Genomic DNA, 15,093 nt, shown 5'->3' with positions numbered 1-15,093 from the left:
AGTGGGGACAGACTGCTGAGCAGACTTCAACCCTCAACACAAGCCCATTGCCTAACATGTTTGTTGTTCCCCTCACAGAAATACATTCTGCCTTCTTTTTTTCTGTAAAAACTTGGTTCCCAGACTTGACACTTGACTTGAAAGTATCTTGCAAGGATTTGAGACTTGACATGAGTCTTGGACTAAAAGACTTGAATAATCATTGATATATATTCTGCATATGTACATGGATCTGAATGTTCATGATGCCAACACGTGCTATAGGAAACACTTCTGTGAGACTAGTGTTGCCTTTGTCCATTGTTAGGTGTAGATCTGCCTAACTAGAGCTATTTGTCAGTCCTCTCATTATGGGCCAATATTTTAATGCACACTGATTGTCTTTCTAGTCGCTGAAATCTCTTTTCATTCTAACATTTTAAAGTGCAAAAAATGGGGAAGTAGTCCATATGTATGTGGGCATGTTTGTGCGTAATTAAACAGCACTTTTGTGTCATATATACACAGACATTTACCCACACACACTTCTTTCCTCTTCTTACCCATCACCACCCTAAACACTGACTGAACATTTCTCTGTCATAAAGAGCTCTACTGTCAGTTTTCCCTGCAGAGTTGGTTGCATCCCCAGTCCATGTAAACTTTGATGACTGTTTCTCTTCCTCTGCAACATAGCATTCATCTAATTCTTAGGAGAAATACTAAACTGCAGAGGAACTCAATAATAATAATAATAATAATAATAATAATAATAATAATAATAATAATATAAACATCTCATTTGTGTCTTGCTAGTCATGAAAGCTTAATGCAGCACCAAAGAGAGTTACAAAAATATAGTTTGGCTAGCAATCTCGCTTGAATATTTATAATGCTATGAAATGTCAGAAAATAATACTTGTCTTTTCTGTATATATATTGTACTTTCACATGTCCTAGCCCAGGCTTACCAATTAAAATTATTATATTTAACTTTTATTTACACACATACGCAAACTCATTTGTCTACACTCTTTTTGCTTCTATTCTGAATTGCAGACATGAAATATTTTCCTTAGGAGTGTTTTCCTTTAAAGCCATAGTTTCTCATATTAGTTACTTGCTTTTTTTCTTTGCAACATAAAGAAATAGGGCAAGCACTGTAAAATGAATAATGCTTTTGAAACATTGTGTGATGACTCCATGATCACACTCCTGGAATCCTATTAATGTCAATGTGTGTGAGTTGTCTCAAAAAAGACAATTCCAACCTCTTGTGATTTAAGAACAGAAGATGCAACTCACTTCTCATTGAAATCAATGGGAAAATCCAATGAATGTTAAAGGATGTAGGCTATGCTATAAATTAATGTCACAGAGGCATTTTACCCCTTTCATTTGCATAATTCTCTGAAAGGCATACAAAATAGGACTCTTATGTACCTATCAATTTAAATATTCTATCTTTTGTGGGAGAGAATCATGAGGTGATTGTTTTCTTGTATGCAACTTTAAATTCTCTGTCCTTCCCAGCAAACCCTGGCTCTTCCCTTCTCTTTTAAAATATTCCCAGCCAAACTGTTTTTAAAGATAACTGTTTTGCATGCTTTCCTGGGACTGGTATGGCCTTATAGAGCAAGAGTCTGGTTTAAGCATAATTGCAATCCTCTTTGCACATGGAATAATGAATCATTCCATTGGCTTTAGAATCTAAGCTGTTAATAGGCTAAAAAAGGATTTCTTTTTGCATTATAATTAAGCATGAATATATATTTAATATATTACACTGCTTGGACTGCCACCATAGCAATCCTAAACTTCCCTATGCTGTAAAACAATTCATTGCTCCCATTACCTCCCCAACTCAAGTTTTTGAAAGCTTTCTTCCCAAAGCCCACCCACCCCTAGTAATCTTCAGTTCATATATATATTTTAAAAGTCACCCCCTTTTTTTTTAAAATAGATATTGCCACATTCTTAATTTCATGCATCACTGCATTGCTATTGCACATGGTGAGTATAGAGTAACCAACTGTCTTGCCTTTGCAACCATCCATCCTCCTTGATTTTGGCATAGGAACTCTCCCCATCTCAACTCAAGGCTTGTGTACATCTTCCCTTCGGACAATCTTGTAGATGATCCAGTAGAAAATGTTGAAGATGAGGAAAGCCATAGGGAAACCGATCCGTGAGAACTTATCAATCTTTTTGGCTCGTTGGATGAAAAGCTTGCGCATTTCTTCAGGAGACTTGGAAGCGGGTGGTGCTGGATTTGCTGTGTTGTTGTTGTTGGCTCCTTTGACCGAGATGCCATCCTTGGCTTGCAGACAGGCAGGTCCCATTCCATAGGCAGAGAAGTTGAATCGGCCTTCTCCAGTGTCATCCTCCTGAAATATATTGAACATAGGGCTCTACTTACAAATAAGATATAGACAGTGCACCCTGGCTATAAGGCTCTCCTGCCATAGCTCCCAAAGTCACTGAGGACACACATTTCCTACAATGCCATACAGAAGAAGACAACTCTTTCTAGGGGAGATCAGCCTTATAGATGGGTGCGGTATAATGCACAGATGCAAAGCAGGGGATCTGTTTACAAACTGGAAAGTGGATTGATCTGGCTTTCTTTCAGGAACCACTTTTTTCCTTCAACAAGATATCCCCTGTTTTGCATCTGTCCCTCCTCCCCATCCATACCTTCTTTGTTTTTGGCTTTGCCCAGAAGGAACGGGCTCCATGTAACTCTTATAGTAAAAGTCATTTCATGAGTATTTCTATGGAGTTACATGGACTTTTGGCAGAGAGGCTCATTTTTTAAAAGATATCTGTATGCACTGTCAATGTTATGTTGAGATCTGGTTTCCTTCTGTTTGGCTTTTCTTTGGGGCTTCACTTTGCTTCTTCCTTAAATAAATCTACAAGAATATAATAGAGGCTTATCTACGCTGCAGTTTAATTGATCTTATATGCACCCTATGGAGATCTAGGGATTAGAGAGGCGTGTATATGGTTCTGCTGCAGGCAATCCCTCACAAAGCATCCTCTTAAAATAATGGCTCATGAAAACAGCAAATGAATAATAGTTCCTAGGATTCTTTAGGTCAGTGCTTCTCAACCATTGGTCTTGCTGATGTTTTGGATTTCAGTTCCAATAAGTGCGGGCAACATGGACAATAGTCAGGGATTCTGGTAGCTGAAGCCAAAAACATCTGGAAGACTAAAATTAAGAACTACTACTTTAGATAAAACTTGTCATCATTAAACTGGAATAAATTCAAGACGAATGCTTCAAGATGACTGCTTTGAAAAGTTTAAGATTTTTCTTAAAGTAAAGATCATGAGGAAGTGGGTGGAGAGATTAAAAGCATATTTGTTACCTCACAGAAGGCTTATGAGTCCCAGCTTTGGGAGAAGGGTGGGATATAAATAAATATATGTTCCTCCAGGCACTGAAGGATAATAAAATACGTTATTCTCTAAGAAATGGTCCTATGACTAATGTGTCATACTCTGCTGGGGATCTAAAAGAGGTATATTGTATTCCTGAGTAGAGCTTGAAAGGGTTAATATTATTATTATTTTTAAATTACAACTCCCAGAATTCCCCAGCCAGTGTTTCTGAGCCATGGCTCCAGCCAGAGATGGAAGAGAGAAACCACATAATGTATAGTCTTTAGTTCATAAAATGAATTAGCTGTTTTGATACCCCAAACACAATAAATGTTTAGTGGTTTTCCCCAGTTTCTGCCCCAGATGCAAGTTTATATTTGTCTGGATTCCTTAAATACCATTAAGATGTTGGACTCTAAATAGACACATTCACTATCATGGATGAAATATGACCTTTCCAAGTTAAATGTTAGGACTCAGATAGAAGAAAAAGTGTTGCTATAGTTATAATGAAAATAACCCTCAATTAAGCCATCTTGTGGGCTTTGGTTTAGAATGATGGGGCTTTTTTAAAGCCTTTCTGTGCAGAGAGTATCTTTTAACAATGGGCCTTCTTTTGACATTGCACGGAATGGGATGAATTGTACTGCCACAAATTTATAGCAAGAAAATGTGAATGAAGTTGAGAGCACTTTGGAAAATCTAAGCAAATAATGTCTCATGGAGTTTTGGTTAATCTAGGATTTGGTTAAGCTGCAAGGCATATGACTTACCTGCATTACCCTTTAGTAGCCACAGCAACAGACCAGGTCTGTAAATCTCAATCCAGTTTCCTTTGAGCCTGCTGTTCTTTCTCTATAGTTGACACTAAAATGATGGCACTGCTTCATACCTCTTCTTTCCATTGGCAATAGCCTGAATCCAATTGCTAGTTCTAACTAGATAAGACCCATTGGATCAATTGGGATTTATATAGTGTTGATGTAACATTCCACAATTGATTCAGTGGGTTTACTCTAATTGGGACTAACAAATGGTTTTAGGTATTGTTTCTTTTTATCCTGGAACAGCACAGTGCAAGATAGTTTTTTATATCTCATTATACTTTCTTAATTGTGAAAGATACTGAAGGTGGGACTCTAAGTGCTACTTTCAGCACAATAACCTGTGCCCTTATTCTAGTCAGGGGCATCGCTAGAAGTCCATGGTGTATGTATGGCTAGAGTCACACCAGATGAAACCATTAAAGGGGGGGAGCGACACCACTGTTTCCCAGCACGTGCCTTTTGGAAGAAATGAGCTGAGGTGGTCACCTGTGTCCCTTTAAAATGCTGAACAGATGGTATAAGTGGTGTGAAGCTCAGTGGGAACAGAAGGAAGAGCCGCCAAGTTTTAACATTTAAAAAATAATTAATTTTTTTAAAAATCCTTTTAAATTTTTACTTAAAAAGTCACAAACAATATGCATTAAATAAATTTAGTCTATGCTTGTATTATAATTTAAAGTTATAATTTTAATTTTGCTAGTTGTGTCACAACTATTGCCATTACATTCAGTGCTATATGGGAATTATGATTTATGAGTAACATTAGTAAAAAAAACATTACTAAGGCTTCTGTAATAGTGTGGTATGGAAGAAGGACAATGCACAAGGGGGTGACACCATGATCTACCACACTGGGTGACTCCAGTCCTAGTGATGCCACTGACTACAGTTGCTACTTTCAATTAGAATAGAACCACTGAATCTGTGCTGAACAATAGGTCAACATATAAGCAAATCCCATTGATTCAAGGGGTCTACTCTAGTTCTGACTAGCAGTTGGATTTAGGCTTCTATGGCCACAGTTTCTGATCTCTTCTTGGCGCAGTAACACACATGGAGCAGGAGAAGCCCAAATACACTACTGCTTTGAAAATCCCCTACATTTGAAACACAGCTTGTCTTCTGTTCAGCATAGGATTATGCTATGCAAGCTCCATGCCTGTCATCTCTCTACCCTCAGGCAAAGGCCTTTGTTCCTGAATATAAAGTTTAAATAGATGTGCTGGACTTCAATGCATTTCTTAAAGCTAGTGTTTTAATGATTTCTTTTTTAAAAATTAATGTATAATTTTATATTTATAATTTGTTGTAATTTATTAGATAAGGTAAATCACTTTGAATGACAGCTAGCACAGTCCAGTGGTCTGTGCATTGGACTAGGATTCTGGGTACCAAGGTTTGAATCCCTGCTTGACGATGAAAACCAACTAGGTGATCTCTCTCTTTCTGATTCAGAGGAAGGCACCAGCAAATCTTTGAATAAAACTTGCTAAGAAAACTTTGTGACTGGGCCACCATAAGTCAAAGTTGATGTGAAGGCACACAAAGGTGGGGTAATAAATAAATAAACATTTAGGTCATTTAAAACTATTTAGAAGGCCCTTCTCTCAGTCCTACCACTTTCACAAGTGTATCTGGTGGTCATTGGTCACTGACCCTTGCCTCTGGAATTCCCTGCCTAGGAAAGTTAGACTGGTTCCTGCCTTGCTGTCCTTATGCTGGCATGCAAAAACTTAACTATTCTGACAAGCTTTGGGATATCAGCTTCAAGACTGTGTTCGGGGAATTTGGGACATAAATTTGTAAATGTGGATTTTAACGTGTTGTAAGCCGCTTTGATTGTCTTGTCACAGAAAAGCGGGATATAAATAAAAGTTTTATTTATTTATTACTTATTCTATTGATGTTAATGCTTTTTAAGGGCTATGTTTTAAATGATTGGAATTCCATTGTTGTAGGTGTTGTGCCTTCAAGTTTTTTCTGACTTATGGAACCTTTCCATGAGTCTGAGAGCATGTGACTTGCCCAAGGTCACCCAGTGGGTTTCCATAGTTTAGAGGAGAGTCCTTTTTGTCAGCCATAGCTCAATTCTCAAGCAACTGCACCATGTCCCTGGACAGTTTAATTACATTTTAACAAATTACATTGTCACCAAACAGTTATACCCCCTTGTGATGCATTTTTTTTTTGTGTGTCTTGACGGTTGGACTATGACTCTGGAGAGCAGGGTACAATTCCTGGTTTAGCCATTAAACCAGCGTAGTCATACTCTCTCAGCCTCAGGGGAAAGCAATGGCAAACCACCTCTGAACAAATTTTGCCAAGAAAACCCCATGACAGGTTCACCTTAGGGCCATCATATGTCAGAAATTACTTGAAGGTACACAGCATCAACAACAACACTTTTAAAAAACTGTCATGATTTTTAAAATCATCACAGTCTAGCTGTTCAAACTGTATAAAACCCAAACAGCTAACTAATGATTATTTTAAAAATCACAACCTTTTCTTACTGGAGCATTACATTTGGTTTGAAAGTTTTTGTTTTTGTTTTATTTTTGTAGGTTTGTCAAGGGATCCATTTTAAAGAGACACCCTTTATTGCCCTCCCAAACGTGTTGTTAAACCATGTTGGCATGTAACATACAATTGATTGTACAAAAAATATTGTATGTTTTGAAGAAAAATATGTATTTTCCATTTCAACCTGCTTCTGGGGGAAACAGAGGAAAAAGAGAAATGATATCTTGCTGGTGTAATAGGCAAAGGCTAACACCCTCTGAACAAATCTTGCTGAGAAAATCCTATGCCTTAGCTTTGCATAGAACAACAAAACAGAGAAAAGTGGTGAGAGAAAAGATCACTGCCTGCTAAGAACAACTGCTCATGTTAACAGATAATGCTCGGCAGCATGTGCAGTTGTAGGGGTGCTCAATCTACCATCGTCTCTGAGGAATTTCCATGCATGCATAATATTTGTCCTCAATAAGAACTAAGATAAAAGGAAGTCAAGAGTTCATAGAACTATTATTTCCATAATTTTAGCTATAAAAAGGGTTTCCAATTTATTAAATAGGCAGATTTAGATAATGGGGACACAGGAAAAAGTGGGTTATCAAGTTATTAAGAGGATTTTGCTATTTTAATTTATGTGATAGATGAAGCATTGAAAACTACCATCTAATTTAAATGAAGGGATGAATTAAGAAATAGGATGGAAACTTGCCCTTTAACCTCAGAATGACATGAGGTGCTTTTCAGAGGCACTTCTCAACAAAAAAGCATCCCCTGCATTCTCAAATCTTTTTCCATGCTAAAAAGCTGCTTGTGCCAGCAGGTGGCAGCAATGTAAAGCAAGAAAAACAGTTCTCTCTAAGGAGAGAACAATCTGCACTTCAGCAGTTCCACAATGGCAGATTTAGCCAATAAGAAGCAGAGCTCAAAGGAGCTGGAGAACTGTGTGCAGAGACTGTTGGTATATCCACACATGTGGATTTATAATTACACTTGTCCCTCCACATTTGTGGCTTTTACTTTTGCGGATTTGATTATTCATGAATTTTATTAATATGTTCTCTCTTGGAATATCTAGGTCCTCCAGGACAACTCTATAGTCAACTTTAACCAAAAGTCGCACTGAAAGACCTAGAGATTCCTAGAGAGAACACTCCACTAGGCATTTAAAACTCCTCCAGAGCAATTCTATGGTAAATGTCTGGCAGTTGTTGACCACAGAGTTGCACTGGAGGACCTAAAGATTCCTAAAGAAGTGTTCTCTCAGGTAAAAACAGTGTTTTTGTTATTTGCAATTTTTCCACATTCAAGGGGGTCCTGTGCACCTAACCTCAGCAAATGTCAAGGGTCAAGTGTACAGTTCACTGTAATATTAACTCTCCAACCCTCCTAACTGTCCCAATGTGGCAGGGACAGTCCCGATTAATCCTCTGTTATACTCTGTTTTTGACCATCTTTTAAAAACTCCCAGTTTCTCTCTCTTCCTTCCACTTTCTCCCTCTGTCCCTATTTTACTTCAGTTGCTGCAAACCAAGGGTGCATCTATTTCTGTAGAAATAATATTTAGAGAGATCTTGTAGCACCTTTGAGACTAACTAACTGAAATAAAGAAGCTGGCAGCATGTGCTTTCAAAAACTTGTATATTCCTCAGATGTAGAAATGATGCAGTTTGACAACACATTAAGTGCTGTAGCTCCATCCTATGGAATCCTGGCATTTTTAGCTTTATGAGGTCTCTAGCCTTCTCTGCAAAATAGCACTGGTGCCTCACAAAGTGGTATTATTTATCCTGGCCGAAGATGTGGGATTTATCAACCTGTCAGCTTCACCTCACTCTGACAGGGCAAAATGCATAAACAGGGTAACGAGATATACAGTCGGCTCTCTGTATCCACAGTTTCTGCATCCACAAATTGACCCAATCATGGTTCAAAAGTACTCAACAAAAAAAGCAAACTTTGATGTTGCCATTTTATAGCTGGGACACCATCGTACTATCTTTGTATGTCATGGGACTTGAGCACCCATGGATTTTGGTATTCACGGGTGGGGGGGAGGGTGTCCTGGAACCAAATCTCAGGATAAATGTGCTTTTGCAGCCTGCTAGTGAACTCCTGCAGCCCTTTGTTAAGGATTAACAGCCCAGAAAGGTTAAAAAAAGGGGGGTGGGGTGGGGAAGCAAGTCTTAAAATATCTTGAAAAATAATAGGGAACTAGAAGAAAGTGGTAAACTGCACAAGACGTTTTGGGCTGAAGCTATCCTCAGTGGAATAAGGATTCAGTTTATTGAACTGCTCTGATCTCTCAAGAGACTTGAGATATATTACTTAAATAAAATAAAACAAAAAACCCCTAGGCATTTGTTATTCCTTTGAGGTTTCTTGCAATTCCTCAATACCATTTCAGTCTTATCCCTTCCCTTATTTATATTTGGTGAAACTTTTCCTTGGAAGAAGGGAAAGCATGTAACCTATAAAGATGCAATGGACTGCCTTCTCAGAGGTGGCAAAATAGAAAATCATCACATTTCCTGAACTATCCAAATGATATTCTCTCTTCTGGCTTCTTGCATCACCAATGGTAGAAGAGGAAAGGATGGGATTTTTCTTATCCCAACTTCCATTTCTAATTTCCTCATCTCTTACTGATATTAATGAAAGGAAAAATCACTATGGGAGCCCCAAGGCTGGTGTTGTTATTCCCCTCATCAGTATCCAAGGTGTCTCATGATCCCATTATGTTTCTGAAGTAACCATTTCTCTACTACTGCTCACAGCTGGTAAATTTGTACTGGTGGAGCTTTCTGCCAACACACAGGCACGACCCAGGGGTTGTGGTGATGGAGAAACAAATGTTGGTGGAGTGGCCCCTCTGCAACTGTCCTCCAACATAGCAGGGACTCTTCCTAGGTGTGCAGAAAAATGTCATTTGTAGGTTATAAATTCCTAGGTATGCAGAAAATTAATGTTTGAAAATTGTAAATTTAAATGGCAAATTTAAGTTACATTTGCAAGGGGTTTTGAAAACAAATGGGAGCAACCAATCCTAGACAGACTAATAACTATCTGTGAACACCAAAGAGGCATCACGGAAGTTGAGTTGTTAGGTGGGGAGACTGAGAGAGAGACTGAGAGAAAAGTTAAGAGATAAGAAAGAACTGGCTTGCTCAAGTCCATAGCATCTTATAGTCAGAGGTGATTCATTTAATTTCATTTCTATGTTGCCTTTCTCCCAGAAAGGGACCCAAGGCAGCTCACAGATTAAATCATTTAAAATCTTTACAATAAAAATGTAAAAGCAATTAAAATTATCTAGCTAAACAGTATAAAATTACATAAAACCTACAAAAGGTAGGTTTAGTGAACGTATATTATGAGGTTTCAACACTCTCCTCCTTGCCCTGTAGAGGAGCTACCTTTCTTATGCTGTCTAATCTGTTCAGCACAGAAAGGGAAGACTGGGGGATTTTATTTCCCCCTTTCCCCCTTCTGAAACCCTTCTGGCACCCATGAGGCTGAACAGAACTACAAGGCAATTGTTCAAAGCTGTCTGGAACCCTGAACAAAGGTATTATTAACAGTAAGAATAAACTGTGCCATTTTCTCACAGATTTCACTGGTTAGATTTGTTTCATATACAATCTGCATCATCATGAAATCTGTTTGGAATGGGCAGGTTTGGAGTTGAGGTGCACAGGAAGGGCCAGCCCAAGGGAAATGTCATGCTTGCCTTGGAGTTAAAGGTATTAATCTAGGTTATTAATCCAAATATAAAATACACATGTTCTTGTTGCTGCTGTGTGCCTTCAAGAAGTTATGTCAACCCTAAGGTGACCCTACCACTGGGTTTTCTTGGCGAGACATATTCAGAGAAGATTTGCCTTGGTCTTCCTCTGAGGTGGGGAGAAAAATATTGACTTGCCCAGGGTCACCCAATGGGTTTCTATGGCTTACCTTTAGCAATATGAAACTGGCTTCTTGAACAACGGAGATTATTGCATTCTTTAAAAGTGACTTACACCTGCCAGGATGCAGTTGCATTACAGGTTGCAATCGGGGATTATCACACTCAAAAACACCGCTGCTGCCAGGTGACTACAACCTGGCTCCCAGCAGCTCTTGGCTGACACTTTTCAAAAATGGGAGCTTGCTATCTTTGAAAAGCGGCAGACTAAGAGCAGCTGGGAGTGGGGTTGTAGTTGCCCAGTGGCAGCATCATTGTTTTTGAGTACAATAATTCCTGACTGTAATCCATAATGCGACAGTGTCCTGGGAAGGGTAAATCACTTCTTTAAGTGTGTGATAATCTCCAATATCATGCTAAGACTGTCCCTGCCACCCAGCCCATAACAAAGAAAAAAGAAAAAAAAAAGCACCAGCATGAGCAATATGAATTATGTTGTTGCATATGAAGCAATGTGAACACACCACAGGGAGAAGTTCCTTTGCAAAGACAGACTTGTAATTGGCAAATTTTGCTAAGGAGGAGAGCAAGCTGAATGGCAGAGGAGCATCAGCTGGGTTGGCCTTCTGTTTTGAATCTTGACTTCCTATTTTAATGTCTTCTTTACGGCTGGTTTGACCTTTGTACAGTGGACAGATTTACAGTGTGGTATATACACTATGATCATTAACATGTGCCATAATATCTGCGGGAAAGTGTGCACCTGAAAGACCATGAAGATGTGCAAGGGAGCATTATTCTGGCCGTGGTTCCCCCAGGCACTTGTCACTTGCCTCATATTATATGCATATCATCTCTTTCAACATTATAGTGTTTATATTGTTGACATAGACATGACATACTACAGTTATGCCTGACAAATAATGCAATCCCCAGTACCAATTTCTGGGATCGTGTTGGCCTTGTACTGCAACTCAGCCATTTCAGCTGTACTCTGCATCATTGCATTGACTTGTGTATCGCTTACCTTGTGGTGCCGCCTCCTTCTTCTGAACCTGAGGAGCTCTTTGTGCTGCCGGGACACAAAGTTGACAGCAGCATACTCCAGAAGTGCTGAGAACACAAACAGCAAGCACACAGCCATCCAGATGTCAATGGCCTTAACATAGGACACCTGATGGAGGAAATGGAGTGAAATGAGATTCAGAATTGGTGCTGGGTGCTTGTTACCCTGAGCCAGGGTGACCAGATGTCCTTAACTGCAAAGGAGGAAAAGACACTGTAAAATGCAGGACATTAAAGAAAAATGTAGGACATCACCAAATAAAAGTTAAAGACACTCATATAAATATAAATTCATTTCACATGGCTTATTTATGGCTATATGACATATACTATATTTTATTTTATACTCAATCATATTTTTCTGATTATTTATTATAATTATTATAATTATATTTATTTGTATCCTGTTCTTTTCCCAGAACTAGGACTCAGTGGCTTCACAATATTAAAAAATATACAATTAAAAACACAGAAAAGAGGTGTCTTAAAAAGGAATTAAATTATTACAATGTTAAATAGATAGCTATTAAAAACAAAATACATTTTAAAAAGATAAAGTATAAGTATAAGACACTTGAAAACAACATCTCAAGATGGTCCTTTACAACCATTCCGTTTTAAAAGCGAGTTTGAACAGGTAGATTTTAGCTTGCTGGCAGAAGCCTACAAGAAGTGAGCCATTCTGGTCTCCCTGGGCAGGGAGTTCCAGAGTCAAGGGGCAGCCACCGAACTGATGAACTTATTATCTTCATTAAAATCCCTTGGCTTGCAATATACTTCTAGAACACTGAACAAAACAAATGCTTAAAACTGTACTTTACTTGCAGCAAATCCTTGACTGGATCTACATATAAATTATTACTTAGTTTCCCCATTTGCTCTCTCATCCCTCCGGCTCCTTCTTCAACTGAAATCACACACTTTTGCACCCCCTTCACGTCCCCTTGGTGCCTCTGATCTGCTTCAGCAACCTTTCCTTTCCATACCTCCATCAGAAAAAACAAACAAAACCGCCACATGGTCAGCAACAGTCTTCTCTGCAGCCTGCAATTAACAAGCCCTTTGCAATAGCTGGAGTTGTAATAAACATGTTGAACTACCTCTTGCTTGCCTGCTGCCATGACACAAAGACAAGTTTTATGGCTCAAAATAGAGGACTATTTGCAATTGCTCCAGGACCCTGGGATATAAGGTTGAACTGTGGGACATGTCTGGAAAAGGAGGACCTCTGGTCTCCCTGCCCTGAGCTAGCAAGAAAGTCTATTCCAGGTTATCCCCCTCATGTGGTTAAGGTGCAACATTTCATCCTTGAGAGATTGGCAAATTAGCACAACGTCAAATCTGTTCTGAGTTTCTCCAGTCGATACAACCTCCTAATATCCATCACCTTACTATAAATGATACTCAGTATATGTAACTGAAATAATCACATATCTATTGTCTTCTTTGTACATATGATTATAAATTCTACAGAGTAGAGGCCTGGTCTGTCTTCATATAGATGGATGACACTATAAACATACCCAATAATAGGCCAGATATTCATTTACAGGTAGGGGGACTGAAGGAAGACATTTAATGTAAGGCTAAATTCTTGAACCTACAATAATGGCAACAATTCTAACCAAAGAAAACGGAAGGATCTTTAACAAACTTGGGGAGAACCTCAGCTCTGATATGCAAACTCTCCCCCATCTGGACCTCATGTATGAGAAATATGTATTTTTTAAAAAGAAAAATATATCATAGTTGCATCTTGTATACCTCTAGGAAATTTAGATTTGCAGATGGTGTGCTAGCAAGGGATTTTTAAAGCTCAGACTTGTTCAGCTGTGCTGACCTTATACATGCAATTTGGATTAAAGTGGCATGCAGACTGTTACTTCCTAACTTGGTCTGTTATATGACTCAGTCACTTTAAAGGGCTTTATTAAATGTTGAGAGGGTTAACCTTAAGCCATTTACCCATGACTCAAATGTGTGTGTAACAAAAACCTGGGTTTTTTTTTCTTAGAGAGAAAAGTAGGGGATGTTTTGCATTGATTTGGACCAGAGACATGGCAGAGGAATGGAGGGCTTAACGTGGACCTCACTGATCACTTCCCTGCCCCAAAACACCTTTCTTTCAGAGCTCCAGATGCAAGTCTAGGAAGATGAAAATGAAAGTGAATTAACTGATTTTAGAGCCAGTGTGGCATAGTGATTTGACTGCTGGACAACATCTTTGGAAACCACAGTTCATATTTCTGCTTGGCCATGAAAACCCACTGGGTAACCTTTGGCAAGTCACACACTCTCATCCCTCAGAAAACCCCATGATAGGCTCACCTTAGGGTTGTCATTACTCAGAAATGACTTGAGGGCATGCTCCACCATCAACAAACCGTAATCTGAGATCAGGGAGGTTTAGAAATATTTCAATAAGATTAAAACAAATATTAATTTGTGCCTGTGTGGATGGATTCAAAGTAAAGAAACAGCAGATGGCAAAAAGATTGATTCACTTTGACTCCCATTCATGAAAGAAAGATTGGATACAATTTTTTTTAAAATGTGTCTTTGTTGTCCACACAAGTAATGTATTTTAGGGAATACCATTATTTGTAGCCTCTTACATCTAAACAGATCACTGTGATATCATGGACTTGTATTGGGAAATGTTAATTCATTGGTTGCAATCCTGAGAATAAGGTAAGGAGGTGCTGGGAGGAAGGAGACAATGGAACATAGAATCATAGAGTTGGAAGAGACCACAAGGGTCATCCAGTCCAACCCCCTGCCATGCAGGAACTTGCAATCAAAGCATCCCCAACAGATGGCAATCCAGCCTCTGTTTAAAGACAGAGCATTGGAATCAACACTGGTTAGTGGAATATTTGAGAATATTTGCATAAGGTTGATGAATGGCAGTTGGTATGTGTTTTAAGGTGCATCTTCACTGCAAAAATAATCCAGTTTGACACTAACTGCCATGGCTCAATAATATGGCATTCTGGGGATTGTAGTTTGTTGTGCCACCAGAGCTCTCTGACAGAGAAGGCTAAATGTCTCACAAAACTACTGCTCCCAGGATTCCATAGGACAGAACTATGACAGTTAAATTGGTGTCACCCCAGATTATTTCTGCAGTGCAGATGCAGCCTTAGTTAGTATTGGTATTAGGGAGGGAGTTAGTATACTTAGTATGGGTGAAAGGATGTGGAAGATTTAGAGTTAAGGATCAGGTTCAGGAATAAATGAGTGGTTTATAATTATCTGAACTAGCTAAACAGGAGAGTAAGCACAAGCATGTGTAGCTTTAAAAATGTACTGTATATACTCATGTATAAGTCTAGAAATTTTAGTCAAAATTGACTCAAAAAACCTGGGTCGACTTATCCACCGGTCAAAGTAAGTACTGCACTTTAATGCTTA

The 15,093-nt window shown here is 38.8% G+C and overlaps 1 protein-coding gene across 2 annotated transcripts in view; it reads right to left on the bottom strand.

The window, feature by feature from the left end:
• Positions 1-1,916: 1,916 nt before the first annotated feature.
• The window catches only part of LOC149321763 (glycine receptor subunit alpha-1), a 96,183-nt gene continuing 83,006 nt past the window's right edge, over positions 1,917-15,093 (bottom strand). Inside the window, exons 8-9 of one of the 2 annotated variants that reach the window (XM_089501878.1) lie at positions 11,642-11,788; positions 1,917-2,390 (exon numbers count right to left, since the gene is read on the bottom strand). In XM_089501878.1, the coding sequence (XP_089358004.1) occupies positions 2,076-2,390; positions 11,642-11,788 (462 nt within the window). In that variant the 3' untranslated portion in view covers positions 1,917-2,075. The remainder of the gene's footprint in view (positions 2,391-11,641; positions 11,789-15,093) is intronic. The other variant, XM_089501926.1, reaches the window with a different exon arrangement.

Source organism: Sceloporus occidentalis, unplaced genomic scaffold (assembly GCF_023333645.1).
Source record: "Sceloporus occidentalis isolate IW3139 unplaced genomic scaffold, rSceOcc1.0.p SCAF_1, whole genome shotgun sequence".
NCBI lineage: Eukaryota > Metazoa > Chordata > Lepidosauria > Squamata > Phrynosomatidae > Sceloporus > Sceloporus occidentalis.
This window is presented reverse-complemented; position numbering and strand designations above follow the sequence as displayed.